Source organism: Diabrotica virgifera, chromosome 8 (assembly GCF_917563875.1).
Source record: "Diabrotica virgifera virgifera chromosome 8, PGI_DIABVI_V3a".
In the NCBI taxonomy this organism is placed as follows: Eukaryota; Metazoa; Arthropoda; class Insecta; order Coleoptera; family Chrysomelidae; genus Diabrotica; species Diabrotica virgifera.
Genome location: NC_065450.1, coordinates 7,982,040 through 8,003,537, shown reverse-complemented (window position 1 = coordinate 8,003,537; position 21,498 = coordinate 7,982,040). Strand labels below are relative to the sequence as shown.

General features: G+C 32.9%; 1 protein-coding gene across 2 annotated transcripts in view; it reads right to left on the bottom strand.

Annotated features, from left to right (window-relative positions):
• LOC114335583 (esterase B1-like) overlaps nucleotides 1-21,498 on the bottom strand; it is a 210,499-nt gene that overhangs the window by 56,118 nt on the left and 132,883 nt on the right. For both annotated transcript variants that reach the window (XM_050659462.1, XM_028285840.2), the window contains one exon: nucleotides 18,849-19,003. In XM_050659462.1, coding sequence (XP_050515419.1) covers nucleotides 18,849-19,003 — 155 coding nt within the window. The remainder of the gene's footprint in view (nucleotides 1-18,848; nucleotides 19,004-21,498) is intronic.

The following is a 21,498-nucleotide window of genomic DNA, read 5'->3' as shown; positions in this document are numbered from 1 at the left end:
ACTAAATTAAATAGTGAAAACGGTATTCGAAACACAGCGGCAGGCGCTTTTTTTTAAAGAAAAAACGTTTAATTACGACGAGTGGTTCCTGAGATACAACCGGTGAAATTTGACCGGAATATACGGCAAAGATATAAACAATACGATCATAATTTTTAAACCATCACCTGTTTATTTTTGTCCTCTTTCTCCACACCAATTTTCATATCTTTAAAATACTCATAGCATATATTATTATAATAAAAAATATCGATAATACGTGTGAAAATTGCCAAAAATAGCAAAATTCCAATCAAAAATTAGGTTGGAGAAAATGTAACCATCAAAGTTCAAAATCGGTATACGTTAAAAAAATGCATTTTCTCGGCTTCCCATGGAACAATTTCCTTCATTCTTTTTTTGTTCCCTAATAACTCGAGTAGAGCCATCGAACTAACTCATTATTAAATGTCAAACTTGCTTTTGTTTTGTTATAATAGATTAATTTATTTATAAGAACAGAAAACTACATATTTTTTCCAGTTGTAGGCTTTTTTTAGATAAACTTACTACAAGTGTACCTTTTAAAGTTAAAAACATAAATATTCTCATTTGAAAGCTGTATAATTGTTTAAACAATTTTTATTTAAACAAATTAAAATTTTGGGTTATAATAAATAAATTAATTTATTATAACAAAACAAAAACAAGTCTGACAGTTAATAAAGCGTTAGTTCGATGGCTCTACTCGAGTTACTTGGGAACACAAAAAGAATGAAGGAAATTGCTCCATGTGAAGCCGAGAAAATGCATTTTTTTAATGTATACCGATTTTGAACTTTGAAGGTTACATTTTCTCCAACCTAATTTTTGATTGGAATTTTGCTATTTTTGGCAATTTTCACACGTATTATCGATAGTTTTTATTATAATAATATATGTTATGAGTATTTTAAGGATATGAAAATTGGTGTGGAGAAAGAGGACAAAAATAAAAAGGTGATGGTTTGAAAATTATGATCCTATTGTTTATATCTCTGTCGTAAATTCCGGTCAAATTTAACCGGTTTTATCTCAGGATCTCAGGATCATAATTAAACATTTTTTCTTCTAAAAGAAGCGTCCTGTCACTCTTTTTCGAATACCGTTTTTACAATTTAATTTAGTTTAACATTTCCCGAGATATTCTATTTGTTTATAAGGCAAACAATTCTTTATAATTTTAAAATATTCCTGAGGCCGCTTAAATAGTCCAATTTCAATTATGTAAAGTACATTAGATAGGTATAGTGTCTTTTTATGAAAAAATCGTAATTATTCTTATGCATCGTAATTATTGTCGTTATTATAGCGACCGTAAATTTCTAATTAACAATTCAATTGTTGCTAAACTTTTCATTCAATTTCCATCAGCTTCTGGAATTTTTATCTATATAAAAAGGGCTTTTACATTACCAAGTTATATAATTATTGATTAACAATTACTTATCTAAAAGTTTAGTTGAAAATTAAAGATTTTGTTGGAAAAACCCGCTTTTTCCGGGGAAAGTTTTCGTCGAAGTAAATCGGAAAAAACACATCTCTATGCAGAATTTAATTGCGGTGAATTTTTATTTGAGTGTTTTTGGTGTAAAATTAAAACCTTCGGAGTTATAGAGTAAAAATTTAAAAAAGCACGATTTTCGGGCGCCATTTTGTTTATAAAAAAATTAGCACACTATCTGCGGACTTTGCATACCTATATTACTAATATATACAATAAGATTCGATTCCAGCAATAAAATTGCTGGTAAATAACTTTTCCCAAATGGCCTATTCTCCGATAATCAGCCCACACTATTAATGATGCTGCAGATAGATCTATTCCTCAATACAAAATTTTTAAATCCAAAAACCGATCGCCTTCAACATGGTGGGACCCAGAATGCGATCTGATAATCAATGACAGAAAAGAAGCATTAGCATTGTATAAACGTTCACCAACCCTTGATAATTATCTAAACTGCCAGAAAGTTACTGCTCATACTAAAAAGCAGTTGAAACAAAAAGCCAAAGCTAGTTGGATTAAATGGTGTTCTAATTTAAGCAAAAATACCTCCCCTAAGGAAATGTGGTGACAAGCCATCAAAATGAATCAAAAAGCACCTATTAGTATAAAACCCTTCAATGATAATATATTAGACGACTTTTTTAATAAAGTATGTCCTCCATTTGCTCAAAATTCACCTACACGTTCTACATTCAAATAATCACTTCCTGTTAAAACTATATAGGCCATTAAAATGTTACATTTTTTAGGCCATACCTTGCATTTGTTAGAGGAGTCAATTTTATTCCTTTGATGTGTAGGTGGTATCAGTAGAAGCTTAAGTTCAAGTTTTTGGGGCCGCCACCCTTGTCCCCCGGTCGTCATCTTGGAAATGGGGTGCAAAGGGGTTTCGCGCTCTATCTCGTAAATTACCAGCCCTACGGAAAATCTAATTTAACATAAAATGTAGCAAATTAAATTTTCTACAATTTTGTTTCTATTACTTTTTATCGTCAAGTGACCAACAAAAAAGATATAATCAAAAATAAGTAAAAATTTTAAGTTTCATTTTGCAGGTTATAACTTTTTTTCAGTTCATTTCAAAATAAAATAGCAGTATACCAGTTTTGTAGAGAGTTTTTCAGCGAACAATTTGCACTATAAGGTTATTTAATTCTATTTATTTATATAGGTTTTACAGGGCTCCAAACTTGACCAGATGCTCGAATGCTCACAGGGATACAATAAAAGAAAGGTTAGGCTTACTTTTCTATATATATATATATATATATATATATATATATATATATATATATATATATATATATATATATATATATATATATATATATATATGAAAATTACTAAGTTCTCGGGAAGAACCGCGTTGAGAATTTATAACTCGACGTTTCGGCACCCTTTTTGGAGCCATTATCAAGAGGGGTATGGTTCCGTTCGAGTTCGGGGTCTCAATCTGCCTACTCCCCTCACTCGTGACGTACCAGTAGTGTCTTGTTCTCTAGGAGAACGGTCAAGCGGCACTGAGGTCTCAATCTGCCTACTCCTCAGTGTCGAGTGACGACCTGTCTTCGCCTGTGTAGCTCCTTTTATACTCTCAGTGCGCGCGGGAACTGTATGCGCGGGAGAGGCCTGAGTGGGATCGACTGACGTGGGGATTCGCCGAAGCAGCGGTCGCCATGTTGCCGGCAGTCTTTTGGCGTCATCGCGTGTGTTTAGGCTGTGAGGGCGTTTTTCAATTTCGATGGCTTCACGGATGATTCTCGATTTTAAGGAGCGGACAGGGGCGATGGTTTTTGCTTTCTCGAAATCTATTTGGTGACCTGTCTGAATATGATGTTGGGCAAGGGCTGAAGTAGTGTCGGAATGTTTTACAGATATGGAATGTTCGTAGATACGGTTTTGGATTCGTCGGTTTGTCTGTCCTATGTATGTCCGTGGGCAACTGGAACAAGGTATCTCGTAGACACCATGGTCTTCATTGGGGATTTGGTCTTTTACGGATCTGACAAGATTGCACAACTTGGAGTGAGTAGTGAATGGCGACCGCTGCTTCGGCGAATCCCCACGTCAGTCGATCCCACTCAGGCCTCTCCCGCGCATACAGTTCCCGCGCGCACTGAGAGTATAAAAGGAGCTACACAGGCGAAGACAGGTCGTCACTCGACACTGAGGAGTAGGCAGATTGAGACCTCAGTGCCGCTTGACCGTTCTCCTAGAGAACAAGACACTACTGGTACGTCACGAGTGAGGGGAGTAGGCAGATTGAGACCCCGAACTCGAACGGAACCATACCCCTCTTGATAATGGCTCCAAAAAGGGTGCCGAAACGTCGAGTTATAAATTCTCAACGCGGTTCTTCCCGAGAACTTAGTAATTTTCATTTACCTGACCGCGGAAATCTTTCCGAACATATATATATATATATATATATATATATATATATATATATATATATATATATTTGTATTTTTTGTACAAATATATATATATATATATATATATATATATATATATATATATATATATATATATATATATAAGGAGAGGTTAGCGCGAGTTAATAAATATCGGCATGGCTCGCAATAAGTATGAAAAACAAAATATGCACAAGTATATATATATACTTGTATATATATATATATATATATATATATATATATATATATATATATATATGATACATGTATCCATGTGACTTCCAAAGTAGATTCTCGTAATACGTTGTTACTTCATATATACCGTTATGACTTCCGATTTCGGAAGTCACAACGTTTTGCCTATATTTTTACGAATTTGGCTACTAGATGGTATCAGAAGGCTTATATTAAAAATTTCGCTGGAAGTCATATCGTATCTAACATACTCATAAGATCAGATTTTAGTTCGACGGTATATCACCAGCGCTAGTGTCGCTCCCGTGCTACTATACAGGCTATGTACACAACGCGTAGCGTCTTCCGTATACCACACCGCTCGGTGTGACTTCCGTTTTTTGGCAACCCTGTGTAACGGTTTCCAGACATTTATCTGTTGTAGATTCGCGGTCCTAATCGTACTTAGTGTTTTGTGTGCCTTTTGTTTTTAAACATGAATAATAGCAGATCTGCTTTACTTCTAAAGTTAGCCTTAAATGAAGGTACAATAAGTGATTATATATCTCTATAATTATATATTTTCTGTACTTATTTTAATCTATAATATTTACTTACCTATTTACTTATATAAATTCATTTTTCTCGTGTTTTTGTTTACTTCCTTTTTTACAATGAACTTCTAATTTAATCTACACTCACCGGCACGAAAAACGGGCACCCCAAAAAAATGGGTAATTTTTGATGTCTCGTATCTCCCAAACCTGTTGTCCGATTTAAGTAATTTTTTTTAATATGTTATAGCCTTATTCTTTAACAAAATAGCTATGATAATATTGTTGATAGACAGGTAAATTTTCATTGTATACCGGGTGTACCAATCAAACTGGTTTTTTTTTTCTCAATTTTCACAACACCCTGTGGAATATTCTAGCCTTTATAAAATATTTAAATCAAAGCCTAACTATAGCTCCAGGTTTTATTAACATTCTGTTTTTTTATTCATTCGCTTACGTTGGATAATAAAAAGTTAAGGACTTTAACAACTAGCCATGTTCTTTATCGATACAGGTGTTTCTAAATATAAGTGCGACAAACTTTAAGGGGTAATTTCTGCATGAAAAAATAATGATCGTTTGGCAAAAGAATTTTATATTTGCAAGCATTTGCGGACATAGCTCTATCAAGTAAACGATCATTATTTTTTCATGCAGAATTACCCCTTAAAGTTTGTCGCACTTATTTAGAAACACCATGTATTGATAAAGAACATGTTTAGTTGTTAAAGTCCCTAACTTTTTTATTATCCAACATAAGCGAATGAATAACAAACAGAACGTTAAGAAAACCTGGGGCTATAGTTGGGTTTTAATTTCAATATTGTATAAAGGCTAGAATATTCCACAGGGTGTTGTGAAAATTGAAAAAAAACCAGTTTGATTGGTACGCCCAGTATACAATGATAATTTACCTGTCTAGAAACAATGTTATTACAGCGATATAGTTAAAGAATAAGGCTATAGCACAGGGGTGGGCAAAAGCCGGCCCGCGGGCCGGGTCCGGCCCTTTCGCTTACTTTGTCCGGCCCGTTGAAAAACCCCGCAAGTACCTAATCTTTTTAATCCCTTTTATGTGATTTTGTTGAAATCAACAGTAATAGTTTGCATAGTGTTCACATAAATTATTAAATATATAAATAATAGAGAGTATTATAATTACGAACAGCCTTAGCTAACTATATTTTTAAAAACTGTTTAATTGTAACTATTTACTTTAAATTTCTTTTAAAATATAGGGAAATCCCCGGAGATTCATAATTGTTTATTCGGTATTAATAATCGTATTTAACTCTCAAGGTCTCAAGACAAGCACTCGGTGTTTGGGTATCTATTTCAACCATATCACTGACAATTTATGATCTAAATACCTCAGCACTTTGGTCCCAATAATATGATTCTTTATTTATTAAATCTGAATTAAGTATGGTAGTTTGGAATACCTACTTCAGCATAAAATTCATTGTTACCGATTTTTGCCGAAGTTTTACAACTACTTCGAAAGACGCGTATAAGTTTATTTTGATTTAGCACTGGTCGTATTTCCTATTACTCCTCATATTTCTTTTGATACAGTGTGTATTATTTTGCAAATATATAATAAATTGAAAAAGTGGAGGACATTTTGTAAGTAAAATTTGAAAACATTGTTTTTATTTTATTGTATTAAAATATTTATTTGTAAGCATTTGCAAAATGATACAATCTAAAAAAAGAAAAGTTGATTTGGAATGCAGAAATTTTAATGAACCATGGACAGAAAAATACCTTTTTACGAACATTGGTAAGAAAGCAATTTGTTTAGTTTGCCATTAAACCATTGCTGTTTTCAAGGAATATAATTTAAAGAGGCATTTTACATCAAAACATCCAAAATATGCATCGTTTTCTTTAGAAGAACTCAAAAATGCTGCAGACGACTTAGCAAAAAACTTAAATAAACAACAAAATATTTTTAGCAAACAAAGTAATATCGAGAAATCTACCACACAAGCAACTTATGTTATTGTACACAAAATTGCTAAGTTATGTAAACCTTTTTCTGAAGCAGAATTTGTTAAACAGTGCATGGTAGAAGTATCGGAGATATGTTGTCCTGAAAAAAAAAACATATTTTTGAAAATTTAAGCCTGCCAAGGAGAACAATAGTACGACGGATCGAAAATATTTCAGGAAATTTACTCGACCAGCTAAAAACAATAATTGCTGATTTTACATATTGTTCTCTGGCGTTGGATGAGTCCTGCGATATTACTGACACAAGTCAATTATTAATATTTATTCGGGACATTAACAAAAAATGTAAAATTCGCGAGGAACTTCTTAGTGTGCATCCAATGAAAGATACAACTACCGGTGAAGACTTCTTTAACGCTGTTGAAGAGTGTTTAGTTAAAGTAAATTTACCTTGGAACAAAATAGTAAGCATCACTACGGATGGCTGTCCTAGTTTAACAGGGAAAAATGTGGGCTTACTAAAACGAATCAGCGACAAAGTAAAACAGTTGCAGCCAGAACAAGACATATTATTTTTACACTGCATTATTCATCAAGAAGTGTTATGTAGAAAAGTTTTAAAATTGAATCACGTCGTTACTGTTGTGACAAAAGTTGTAAATTTTATCCGGGAACGTGCCTTAAATCATCGACAGTTTGTTGAATTTTTGAAAGAAATTGAAAGTGACTTTTACGAAATTCCTTACTACACTGAGGTGAGATGGCTTAGCATCGGTAAAGTTTTGGACAGATTTCAATATTTGCTTGATGAAATAGTATCCTTCTTGTCGATAAAAGAAAAACTACACGATTTTCCTGAATTGCAAAATGAGGCATGGCTAAACGATTTGTCGTTTTCTGTAGATATTGTAAAATATTTAAATGAACTTAATGTAAATTTACAAGGGAAAAACCAGTTCGCTTTCAATATGCACTCAAATGTCAAAGCATTTATGATAAAACTAAACTTATTTGCTGAGAACTTTAATAAAAAAATATTAAACCACTTCCCATCATTACAAACACGACGAGAATTATTGAAAAATTCTGATTTTCTTAAATATAGTTCAGTAACACAAGACCTGCATACTGAATTCCAAAGAAGATTTCAAGATTTCAAAGCTATTGAAAAACCTTTGTCATTAATTAGTCAACCTTTCAATTTCGATGTGCAAGAAGCTCCTGTTGAAATTCAGCTAGAATTAATTGACTTACAGGCAAATAATTTATTAAAAGAAAATGTTCAATCAAACGAATTGAGTGCTTTCTACGGTGCTTTGAATACAGAACATTTTAAAAATTTTTTAAACTATGTTCAAAAATACCTAGTTTTATTTGGTTCGACATATATTTGTGAAAGAACTTTTTCGTTGATGGTTTCCACGAAAAATAAATATCGATCACAAATTACTGACGAAAATCTACACTCGGTATTAAGGATTGCTACAAGTGATTTGGATCCCAATTTTGAAGAAATAATGTCACATGAACATTCGCGATTTCACGTTTCGCATTAACTATTATAGAAGTTATACTTATAATGAGTATTCTATTAATTTTAACGTTTAATGTTTGTCTTTTTTTATATAATCTTATTTAATATTAGGTATATTTACAAAATATGTATCAATATAAATTAATTTGTATCGTTAAAATATAAATAAATAAGAAAATAAAATCTTTCAATAACTGATTTATTTAATTACCATTAATTTATTATTATTCTTCTAACGCCGACTCCACTAATGAAGGTTGGCTAAAACACCATTGCAAATTCGTCTCTATTTTCTGCTTTTCTTAAAAGCGTCTGTGTGTTTAACCCGGTCCAGTCTCAAATGTTTTCAGTCAGAATATTTGTCGTCTAACAGGACCCCTTTTTCCTTCGAACAACTCGTACATATCATTTCTGAGCATGTGCCGTAAATATGCTGTCTGTCTCCTTTTAATGGAGGTCAAAAGTTCTCTGTCTCTTTCCATTTCGTGCAACATCATTTTGTTCGTATATGATCGGTCCATGGTATTTTCTAAATTCTCCCAAAAAGCCACATCTCAAAAGCTTCCGGCTTTCTCATTAAGTCAGCATTAACAATCCAAGCTTCGGCACCATAAAAAAGAATAGAGTGGATATACAACATTTTATCAACTAATAACAGATTTGCAGATTGAGTCTTTGGTGACTCAGAAATGTCCTCATCTTCAAAAAGTCTACCCTCAATTGCTCTATTCTTGATCGAATTTATGATTTCGAATTTAAATCTTCCGTAATCCAGACTCCTAAGTAAGTATTTCATGTTGTCCACTTGCTCAATATCTTCATTTTTTATCTGGTTCTTTTTCTGGATCTTCTTATGATTTAATATAATGACCATTTTTTTTTTCAATTACGTGACATATTTTACTGGGCACAAGTTTTTCGCATGTATTCCCAAGTAGGACAATTTATTATTACCATTTTCTAATTATTAACAGTCAAATTTCTTTGTCCAAATGCTTTAAAATAATACTTATAGTATTTATTTCTTGGGCAGGGAATAAACTACACCAAAAAAATTCGCGTGGGCACAGCGTACATATCCGGTATAGTCCTCCGGCCCGAGAGACATTTTGAAACTTTCATTTTGGCCCGCGCTTAAAAGTAATTGCCCACCCCTGATCTAAGCGGTTTTTTAAAATTTATGGGTTTTGCAATATTTTACCGTCAGCGAACGGACTAATAGTAGATGATCCGATATAAGGCCGATCTGCATCGATCTATTTAATGGATAACGTGTGCGTGAAGTAACAATGTATTTTAAACGGGATTTACTTTTTCGCACTGTTTTTGACACACTTTCATATAATCAAATATCCTTAACTTTCGCGTTGTCATGGTGATGACATAATGAGCAATAAATTACAAAAAAAAATTTGACAGTTTTGTGGTTTGAAAGAAATTAGAATGTTTAAATAAGTTCTAAAAATTGTAGAATAGGAATGAATTCCAGTGATGAAGAGTTACAGTTTTTTTATTTGTTTATCGTAGATAAAATATTGTATGAAACTGTGCGTGAAGTACTTTTTGCGAACTTAAGCGATGTATAGCACTCGCTCCGTTGTCGCTTGTGCTCTAAACATCACGTGCATTCGTAAAAATCATACTTCACGAACTGTTTCATAAATAACTATTTTCATATATTAAAAAAAATGTTTCGACCCGGGTAGATATTATTCCAGATTTTCAGATTTCAGCACAGTGTTAGATGGTTGGGGCATATATGGAGAGCAGGTAGCGTAACAACTATAAACTCAATTTTACAATGGAAACCCGGAGTTAGAAGGAGACGCGGAGGAACTAGAATAAATGGTTACAGGAAGTAAAGGAAAATTTATATAGGGCAGGAATTAGAGACTAGCAGAAAAAGACAGAGGATAGAAAGAACTGGAGAAGCACAGTCAATAGTATCGAGTAGCAGACTGGGACTAATCTGCTCTAAAAAGATGGATCTAGATAGCTTTTTAGCAGCTCAACCCCACCTGGTGTATTTAGCCATTTAATTTTCTTATTACACATTATTATTGGTACATCAAAAATTAAAAGGACGGTGCCTGTAATAAAATCTAAAATTCAAAATTTAATCAAGAAAAATAATAAATATTAAAATTTCCTATAAGTTCAAATTTATTTATTAAAATTTTTGATATAATTTTCATAAATAAATTACTTACTAATAACACTTTTTTAATTAATTCCAAAAAATCCATTTTGCAGCAATAATAATTGCTTAGTATTTGTAAAATAAATATCAATCATATCATAAATAATACAGGTTTACAAAAAAAAACTAAATTTCGGACTATTTGACGAAACCATGTTACAAGGGGGTTTTTGGGGTGGCTGATCACGAATCCGGGGTCCGCTCACCTCTTTCACGCCAGGTAAAGGTCATTTCAAGGTAAAATCAAGATAAATCGACAGTCGCTCTGAGAAAGTATATTAGGGCGTTTTTGGTGTCGCTGATGACGAATCATTAGTCCGCTGACCTCTATCACGTCTAGTTCAAGGTCAAATCAACATAAATCGACACAATCGCTCTGAAAATATAGGGGTTTTGGAGTCACTGATCATGAAAACTGCGGTCCGTTGAGCTCTACCACGTAAGGTAATGGTCATTTCAAGGCCAAATCAGGACAAGTCCACAAAACTGATTTGACCTTGAAATGACCTTTACCTGTCGCGGTTGAGCTCAACGGACCCCAGTTTTGTGATCAGCGACCCCAAAAACCCCCTAATATACTTTTTCAGAGCGATCGTGTCCATTTATCTTGATTTGACCTCGAAATGACCTTGAGCTAGACGTGATAGAGGTCAGCGGACACAAATTCGTCATCAGCGACCACAAAACCCCATAATATACTTTTTCAGAGCGACTGTCGGTTTATCTTGATTTGACCTTGAGATTACCATTACCTGACGTGATAGAGGTCAGCGGACCCCGGATTCGTGACCAGCGACCCCAAAAACCCCCTAGTCATATGGTTTCGTCAAATATTCCGAAATGTATTTTTTTGTAAACCTGTTTAATCAAAAGAATATCAATCTTTTAATTTAAATAGACAACTTTAAAACATAGAACTGCATTCACAACTGTATTCACAGTAAAAGTTTCAAAAGATCACACATTACGCTTAAAGTAAGAGGTAAATCAGCAGACGAGTCGTTGTGACTTCCAAAATATGACAACACCGCTGGAAGTGACAACGCACCTTGAACTACCCTATATATGGAAGCCATAACGTATGCTGTACGCTTCGGTATATACGTATATATATACAAAATTTATTTTGGTAAATCCTTTCCCCTCAATAGGTAGACCCATTTTATAAGCCCCCCTTTTACCAAATACACAATTTTTAAAAAATAATTCCTAGTAGAAAAGGTGGAAGTCGGACAGCCTCTTCTGTATACCGGAAGTCACAACTTAACGTGCATCAATATATATATATATATATATATATATATATATATATATATTCTTATTCATACAAGTTATTATGATTTTAACATTCTTATGCTATTATTAATGCATTTTTGACCTTTCTTCCCACTATAAAACTTATAACCGTAAGCATATTATAGAAAAAGCCCAAGAAGTTGTTTGAGGACAAATTCGCCGGTCCAGAAGAAGAATGACGCAACCGCAAAATACAAAATTCTTAAGAAGAACAAAAAAAAAACGATTTTTTATGTCAAAATCAAAAAGTATGATCAAAATTAGCCATCCACCACACCGTGACCAGGATCTCGAGATATAAGCGTTTTTTTGGGGTGTGCTGCTTGTATATGAAGTAACATAACTTTTTTCCTATTGTATATTTTGACTTAACATTTTCTTAAAACTTCTTCATAAATCATATTTTATTGCTGTGTTGGTCAAAATTATAAACTAAAAAGTTTGTCACTCAACTTTTTTAACTAAACATGAAACTAACGAAATATGTTGACAAAATATTTAAAAATTAACAACTCATTTTATAATGTGTTTAAACATTTTTGACAAATTTTATTTTTATCTAAATACCTCAAACATGACACAGTAAAAGTTTCAAAAGGAAATATTTACAGCGACCAATGATACAGCGAGGTAAATTTGAAAAATCATAAAAATTAATTCTTGGCATTTTTGTATAAAATTTGACTTTTGAACATGTTCCACCAACTCTAGATAAAAATAAACTTCATATTCGGATTCAGCGACCTCGAAAACATAAAAAATTATCAAAATTGGTCATTCACCTTAAATATTATTTTCGTGGTCGGCATAACGTAATTTTAATTAAAGTATTGTTTTTACTGTATTCCTATGAGAATTAGAGAATCTGGTCAAGTTTGCAGCGCTGTAAAACCTAGATAATAAATAAAATTAAACAACTTTATAGTGAAAATTGTTCATTGAAAAATCCTTTACAAAATAGCTATTATGTTATTTTATTGTGAAATGAACGGAAAAAAAGTTATAACCTCCAAAAGGAAACTTTTTACAAAATTTTCTCTTATTTTTGTTTATAACTTTTTTGTTGATCACTTGACGATAAAAAGTAATATATATAAAATTGTAGAAAATTTAATTTGCTACATTTTATGTCTAACTAAATTTTCTGTAGGGTTGCTAGTTTAGGAGATAAAGCGCGAAAGCCCTTTGTAGCCCTTTTTCCAATATGGCGGCCGGGGGACAAGGGTTGCGACCCCAAAAACTTGAACTTAAGCTTCTACTGAACCCCCCTACACATTAAAAAAATAAAATTGACTCCTCTAAGAAATGCACACTAAATGTAACATTTCAATAGACTAATATTCTGAAACTGAATTAGATTTTGCCCTTAAAAACCGAATAAATACTTCTCCTGGTATCGATCACGTAAAATACCACATGTTAACTAACCTACTAGAAGTTTCTAAAAACTTCTTTTAAATGTCTTCAATGATATCATCCAAAAAATACAGTTATCGATTCTTTCAAAAACATCTTGGTTGTTCCTATCCTTAAACCCGGAAAAGATCCAAACATCGTAAGTTCATATAGACCAATATCCTTACTGTCTAGTATATTTAAAACTTTAGAAAGGCTTATAAAATTTAGATTAGATTGGTGGTTACAAAAAGGGAATTTACTCCCAGTAAACCAGTTTGGTTACAAAAGAGGTTTTGGAACTCTAGACGCTTTAACAACACTTGTTGTAGATGTACAGAATAACTTAATTAAAAATAACTATTTAGCAGCACTATTCTTAGATATTGAAGGAGCATATGACTCAGTTTGTTTATCAACCTTAAATCATAAAATGGTAATTTTTTTCATATGCCAATTGCTTTCGTTAACACAATAATCGGTTTCTATACAGATAGGGTAATTTATATCAGAGATCATAATAACAAACTAATAGGATCTCGACATAATTATCACGGTATACCACAGGGCTCAGTATTATCATCAATTTTATTCAATTTGTACACCTCTGACATACATAAGATGCCAATAAACAACATCCCATTTAAAATCATACAATACGCAGACGACTTTTGTGTCTATACGGAAAGCAAGAAATATGAAAACGGTATGAAAAACCTAAGTAGAGTTTGCAGTTCCCACTTTCCATGGTTCTTAGAGAACGGCTTAAATTTATCAATTAACAAATCAGCAGTATCTGTCTTTACAAGACACAACCTTCCTATAAACCAAGTTGTATTACCTAGTGGTCAATCTTTTAAATTTAAAAATAATGTCAAATATCTGGGCCTCATTCTGGACAAAAAACTAACTTGAAAACAACACATACAATATATTATGCTGGATAGATGTAATAAAGGTAGTAATTTCCTTAGAATGACAACTAGAGTGTGGTGGGGCTGCGATGTTGAAACATCTTTATTGTTTTATAGAACTTATATACGATCCATTATAGATTATGGTGCTACTCTCTACGATTCTGCTTCCAAAAACCTTTTAAGAAAAATTGACGTTTTCCAAAATTCTGCCTTGAGAATCTGTTTAGGTGCTATGAGATCTGCTCCTATACAACCAATACATGTTGAAGCTTCTGAGCCTCCTTTGGAGATTAGAAGAAATTTACTAAGCGAAAAATGGGTACTCAAAGCACACTCTACAAATTTCGAATTATTTTGCAGTATATGTCATCTTAACGAATCAGATCTTACTCACAAGTATTGGATTAAAAACCATCTCCGCCTTTATGCACTGCATTACAGAACAATCCTATTTTTTTAAAGGAATTAAACACAGTAGACAAAAACTTAGACTACTTCGCTCTCTTCCATAAAACTGATGTAGGTAATAATACCCACATACAACGAAAACAACATAATCAGCAACCATATCCTGAAATCTATTTGAACTGCTACAGTGATGCCACAATTATATACACAGATGCATCTAAATCAAGAGAAGACACTGGCTGTGCTTATTTTTTACCCTCAGGAGGTTTCGAATTCAAGTACAAACTTCCCAATGAGTTTTCAATTTTCTCTGCGGAATCATTGGCCATACTCGTTGAAATATATTAAAAACTCTTATACTAAAAAAACGTTAATTCTTTCAGACTGCCTATCAGTTTTACAGAATAATAAAAATACTTTTTTGCCCAAAATATTTAGTAATCATTACATATTTTTAATAAAGGATATGTTAAGCGTTTAGAAGATTCTGGCTTCACTATAAAATTCATTTGGGTTAAGGCACATATTGGACTCAAGATAATGAATATGTAGACTACTTAGCTAAATCCAATATAACATCAGGCACTTTATTGTCATATTCTTTATGTGTATCAGATGTTATTCCTATTTTTAAGAGAAACCAACTATTGATATGGAAAAATCAATGGAATCTTTACTGCTTAACAAACCCCACAAGATACACCACTTTACAACCAGTGATTCCACAAAGTACTTGGTTTAAGAGTTTTAAAGCTCCACGTAAATATATAACAACTATAAATCGACTACGTTTTGGGCATGCTTGATATCCAAGTCAATTTATATAAAATAAATGTGATTGAAGATGATAATTGCAACAAACATTGCGGAAAACAGGGTGATCTTGATCATATCTTTTTTGAATGTACTAAGTTTCAACAGCATTCAAACTCTCTCTATAAAAATTTAATTTAACTTAATATGCATGCACCATTCAATATCCAGTCTCTGTTGGCTACAGGCTCACAACAAATATACAATATCTTTATAGATTTCTTGTCAGATACACGCACGGTCCTATGAGATTTGTATGCGGAGTGAAATTTTTTATGATTCATGTTCTGATTTGCATCGTTTTTTATCATAAATGTTATATCATTTTATCAGAAATCCATCATTGTTTTTATTGTATTATTATTGTATTGTGTTATTTATTGTATTAGTATATTGATTCTGCTTAATTTTGTATTAGGGATAGGATTGTATATTATTCTTTATTGCAACTAGTTGAATGACTAATGTCTATGCCATTAGATAAAAAAAAAGTGGCAACATTGTGTTAGTACAGATTATTTCATTCGACTCCCAGCGTGGTCTGCCAAAGAAGATTGTCAAAGAAAGTTTTGTAAGCTTATGTTATGAAATTAAATTGTCAATTAGTCAATTGAACCAACACTGTTTTCTTGCTTATTCGATATCTAATAATAATTAAGAATGCGTTTCTAGTCATTATATAAATAATAGTATCTATATATTATTATATACCTTGCTTTTAAAATCAATAACAACTAGGTGCTATGATGATGATGATGATACTTTAAAAAGTAAGCTAAGAACACTTAAAAATATAACCAGTTTAAAAGTGTGGTTAAAACGAGTCGATTATTCCAATAATAGCAGAAACTCTGTTGGTTACTTTTGATAGCTCAAAAGCCGCCGCACAGTGTTCAAAATTGGTCGAAACGTGATCGAAACTAAACTTTGTTTAAACTGTAAAAGTTATCTCGCTGAAAACTTGGAATATTTGAGGTATTATACCGTATAACGAGTATATATATAATATGGGTCGTTGTTTTAGTTTTCATCCCTTCATTAGGGGGTGAATTACTTAAAAAATATCGTTATACAGGGTGTTTCATTAAGAATGTCCAATCTTTAAGTTGTAGATTCTAGACCTTAAAATATTAGGATTTAACCCAAATCACTTAAATAAAATGTGGCTCCTTACAGAGTTACAGGGTGTTTTATTTAAAAATTTAAAAACTATTTTAGCTCAGTGGTTTAAACCTTTTCGACGTATCCTTTTCATACTTCGCACAAAGTGTAGGTACTGTACACCCTATAAAATTATGTTAAACAAATGTTTCTGGCTATTACCAGAGACGTGCGACAGGGGACAGTGAATGGTTGACCCTTCCCAAATTCTACGCCACTGGTGGAAATGCCATTTTAGCGCAATTTTTCGATTCTGCAATACTCTCTATGTAAATAACATACAATTCATTCGCAACGATAAAGTCATTAGTTTTCGAGATATTTGAAGTTAAACATGTAATGGCACATATATTTGATTAATGTATTGTGCCGCTTAATTTTAAACTTAAAATATCTCTAAAATCAATGATTTTACCGTTAAGACTGCAGAGTATATTATTCATTCATAATGATAAAATCATAAGTTTTCTAGATATTTGAAATTAAAAATTCAGCAGCAAAATACATGGATCAAAATATATGTGCCGTTACCTACTTGTTTAAGTTCAAATATCTCGAAAACTAATGATTTTATCGTTACGAGTGAGGAGTATGGTTTTTAACATAGAGAGTATATTCTCTATTGAGGAATAGCACTACTTCATCAAAACTAAAATCTCTTTTCGTAACCCTAACAAATAACATGTGTTTGACATACATGTAAATAATACGTACGAGTGCAATTATTAATTCAGACCAAATGCGCGCGGCGCTCAATGCAAACTTATGCCCAATGTACTCAATTGCACACATTCCTTACATTGTAATCTTTCATTTAGTGAAGGATCTAATGTGGCACAAGATGGCACAATAAACGTAATACGCTGTCAAACATTAATTTTATCAAAAATTGTATAGGTTTTTAGACAACCGATTATATCAAAATTAAATCACCTTTCCGTGAAGCTAACTATGCTATTTTAACTTTTAAGTATATAATTTTATCTTAAATAATTACTTTTATATTAGCTATCCACATAACTGAAGTGATAATCAAAGTAAAAGGCAGCCTCTGAGGATTTTAATTTGATGTATAAGATTATATTGAATTTTGTACTTTTGATCATTAATACATCTGGCCCTAACAAACATAAAAAATCAATTTTTGCTGAGAAGTAGCATCATGAGTAGTACAAACAAACCCCTTAATTTCGGCATTCTCAGATTTATTTTTTTTTGTACTTACGATCACGTTTCCTTCAATTTTGAACACTGTGCGCCGGTTCTAATTGAATTGTGGTTGGTGCAGCGTATTTTAAAATAAAATGGCAATCCAAATAAAAAAATCAATCGTTTGTTTTGTTGGTGCAACTGGACATAAGAGATATTTGTCGACCAGGTGAGCGATATGCACAGCGTAACATAAGAGAGACAAGATTGTTTAATGGAGGCTCTATGATATTTTTGGAGTGGAATTTTCTTGAGAGTAAGTACAAATTTGCTGTCTTTACGTAGAGGCTCTTTAAATAGCGAGAGGTGCATTACACAGATTTTCTTTCTTTGAACACTTTGTTCCTTTCGCACTTATATAGGAAATAAGTTCATCTTAGTGTATGATAAGACATAACCTCCTCAAGTATCGCATGTAGTTATCCATATTTAAGTGAACTAAATATTCAGATGTTGAATTGGCCCCTCACACTCTCGACATGGCTACTATTGATCACTTAAGGGATATTTTCTGTAGAAAATTAAGACTTCGTCAACTTCTGCTGCCCTGCAAGATACAGAAACTATGGTTACTGCTATCTGAAACTCCATAGACCAAAATCAAATAGCCTGCTTAATATCCAGCATACCTAGGCGATGTGAAGCTGTTATTAGAATAAGAGGAACAACATGCGATATTAGGTATCAGTTTACGTAATGGTTATAAAATGTTCACAAAATATGAGACTACAACATAGTTTTGATGTACCTTTGTACCTTTTTTTCCCTAGAGGGTGTCTAAAATTTAACATAAGAAAAACAGTTCTTTTTTTCCATTTGGTATGAGTACAAAAAAGAAGTTTGAGTTAACCCTGGCCCAACTGTGTAAATACCGAAGAAAAAATCTAAAATAATAACAAAAAAATAGCGGCATCCGTTAATATGTTTACGAAATTAACAATCAACTGTGAAAATGAGCATAGTTTTAGGTGATGCATAACTTTTGAAAGTATATGTCTGGACAGAGTTTAAACGTTATTCATTTTAAAAATCACATAGGCATCTAAAAACGTACTGAGTAATATTAAAAATTTTAAATGATAGGTATAAATATTTACCTGAATAAATATTTATATCAATTGATGACGTCAAGAATTAACAATATCAACATAAACGTAAATGTAAACAGACATGCGACAATAGTTCATTGAAATGTTACATCTTTTAGGCTTTAGCGTGTATTTGTCAGAAGACATAAATATATTTTTAGCGATCCCTAATATTAGACAAAAATGCTCATTTACCTTGGTGTACTTAGTCATAATGTCGTACAATTCTCTAACAGACAAACTTTTAAAATATTCTAAAGCTTGTGTGTCTGACAGGTTGCCTTTTTCCAAAAATTGCAAAAGGCCCTTTGAAAATCTTTGTCCAGAAGCCCAGAAGCTACCGACTGAACCTGAAAAATTAAAATGGTTGAAACATCAATTTAAATAATAGATGTGCCAATGTAGATCGATTACATGCATTGTTTCGGAAAAAATAAAAGAAGCTTATATTTTTCTAAAACCTGTTTTGTTTACCTGTATAAAAACAATATTTTAAAGTAAAAAGTTCTACTCATACATTTAACTGCTAATTGTTTATTAATTATTTAAACAATGAAAGCTGTTGTGCATCTAGTGCAGCCGATATGTGAAACAATTGTGCATTTAATGATAGAAGCATATAATTTGGACCATAAATACTACACATATACAGGTACAAATTTAGATACAAGGCTATCTCAGATTTTGCCTTTTACAAAAATGGCGGGCATTCAAAATGGCGACTGTATATATGTGACTAATATCACGATAATTTTTGAACGAAACGTCCGATTTCAACCAAATTTGGTATATAAGTTATTTTTTGATGCGTAAGGTCTTGAAACAGAAGAATCGGTTTACCAAAATGTTGTTGTTGTTTACCAATATGTTGTTTTGTATTTCAATTCTTTCACCCTGTATATATTAATTTTCCAAAAAGTTAATAACGCCATTGAAAATAGCGTGAAAATATTTTTTAGTAAATATTTTGAATTTTTAGTTATGGTAATTACCATTTAATAAATGCATAACATATCTTCACATTTACCTATTTACGGCAGACTCGTGCAAATATTATAAGAATTATTGTGCATTTAATGGTAGACTCATATAATTTGGACCACATATACTACATATACAAAGGTTCAAATTTAGATATAAGGCCACCTCAGATTTTGCCCTTTACAAAAATGGCAAGCATTCAAAATGGCGACTATAGGGGAAGGGCGGGCACAACGGGGTGGACGGGCAAGACGGGGTACCTAGATTGAGAACGAAACCCCCAATTCTATCTACTTTGTACCGTCACAGGTACTTGCAGGAGACGAGCCTCTGTAATTTGATCGAGTTTTAAACCGGTAGTGCAAACAATACCGTTGTAGGCGACTGAAGTGTATTGTGTGATTAACGGACGAGTAGTAGTTGTAATTGTTAAGAGCGATTTAAACTAAGGTAACTACTGTTAGGTTATTTGTACATTATTTTTTTTTCATTTCAGCTAAACATGTACTATTTTAAGCGTAATATGTCGTAGCGGTTGTTCAAATAAACAATGTTTTAAGAATTTTTTAACACTTAACCTAAAAGTAGTGCAAAGCGGGCTAAACGGGGTAGAGTAGGGTAGGGTAAAATGGGGTACCCCATTTTGCCCTTCCTTAAATTAGGTACTTTGTTTCAGATGGTGTTTAAATACAAACGTGTCACCCAGAGGCAGAGTTGGTCTACACAGTCTATGGAAGGGGCGGTCAGAGCTGTAATCAACGGCGAAATGGGACATTATCGTGCATCGGTTCAGTTTAATGTCCCACAAACCACACTCGAACGTTTGAAAAAACGAAAAAATGATCCAGATGTGCCTATTTCAAAAACTATGGGAAATTACAAGCCAGTTTTTACACAGACGCAGGAACAGAAAATCGCTGGTTACCTAAAAAATATGGAAGAACGATTATTTGGGTTTACGATGGAAAAATGCAGAGGTCTCGCCTTTCAGTTAGCTGAATTAAATGGTGTTGATCATCCATTCAACAAAAGAACTCGAATGGCTGGAAAAGCTTGGATGCAAAGCTTCTTAAAGAGACATGCGGAGCTGTCGATAAGAAAACCTGAGGCTACGTCTGGAATGAGAGCTAGAGGGTTCAATAAAGTTGCTGTTTCACAGTTTTTTACACTACTGGTAGAAGTAGTTGAAAAGTATAATTTTTCAGCCGAAAAAATATATAACGTCGACGAAACCGGAATTAGAGTGAATCCAAAGGAAAGTTCCAAAGTTATAGCTACGAAGGGTAAACGGCAGGTGGGGAACTTAACATCCGGAGAACGCGGAGAGTTAGTAACTGCAGAGATATGTTTTTCAGCAGCAGGTCCTTACATGCCTCCTATGTTGATTTTTCCTCGCAAAAGAATGCAGCAAGGGTTCATGGATGAACTGGTGCCTGGTGGTTGGGTGGAGTTGAATCAAAAAGGGTGGATAGACATGGAACTATTTTTTAAATGGTTTAAGAAATTCGTAAAATTTTCTAAAGCGTCAAAAGAAGCACCGGTGCCTCTTTTATTGGACGGCCACTCTTCCCATACAAAGAATTTGGAATTAATAAATTATGCAAGAGATAACGGTGTATGTAATTCTCTTATGTTACCCTCCTCACACAACTCATCGGCTGCAAGCTCTTGAGGTCTCATTAATGAAGCCGCTAAGCACTTATTACGATGACGAAGTGAGAAAATGGTCAGAAAAAACTAATCCAGGTAGAGTAGTGACATTTCACCAACTCTCATCATTATTTAGTGCTGCTTTTATAAGGGCGGCTACAATGACAACTGCTATAAATGGGTTTAAAAAAACTAGGGTGTGGCCTGTAGACTT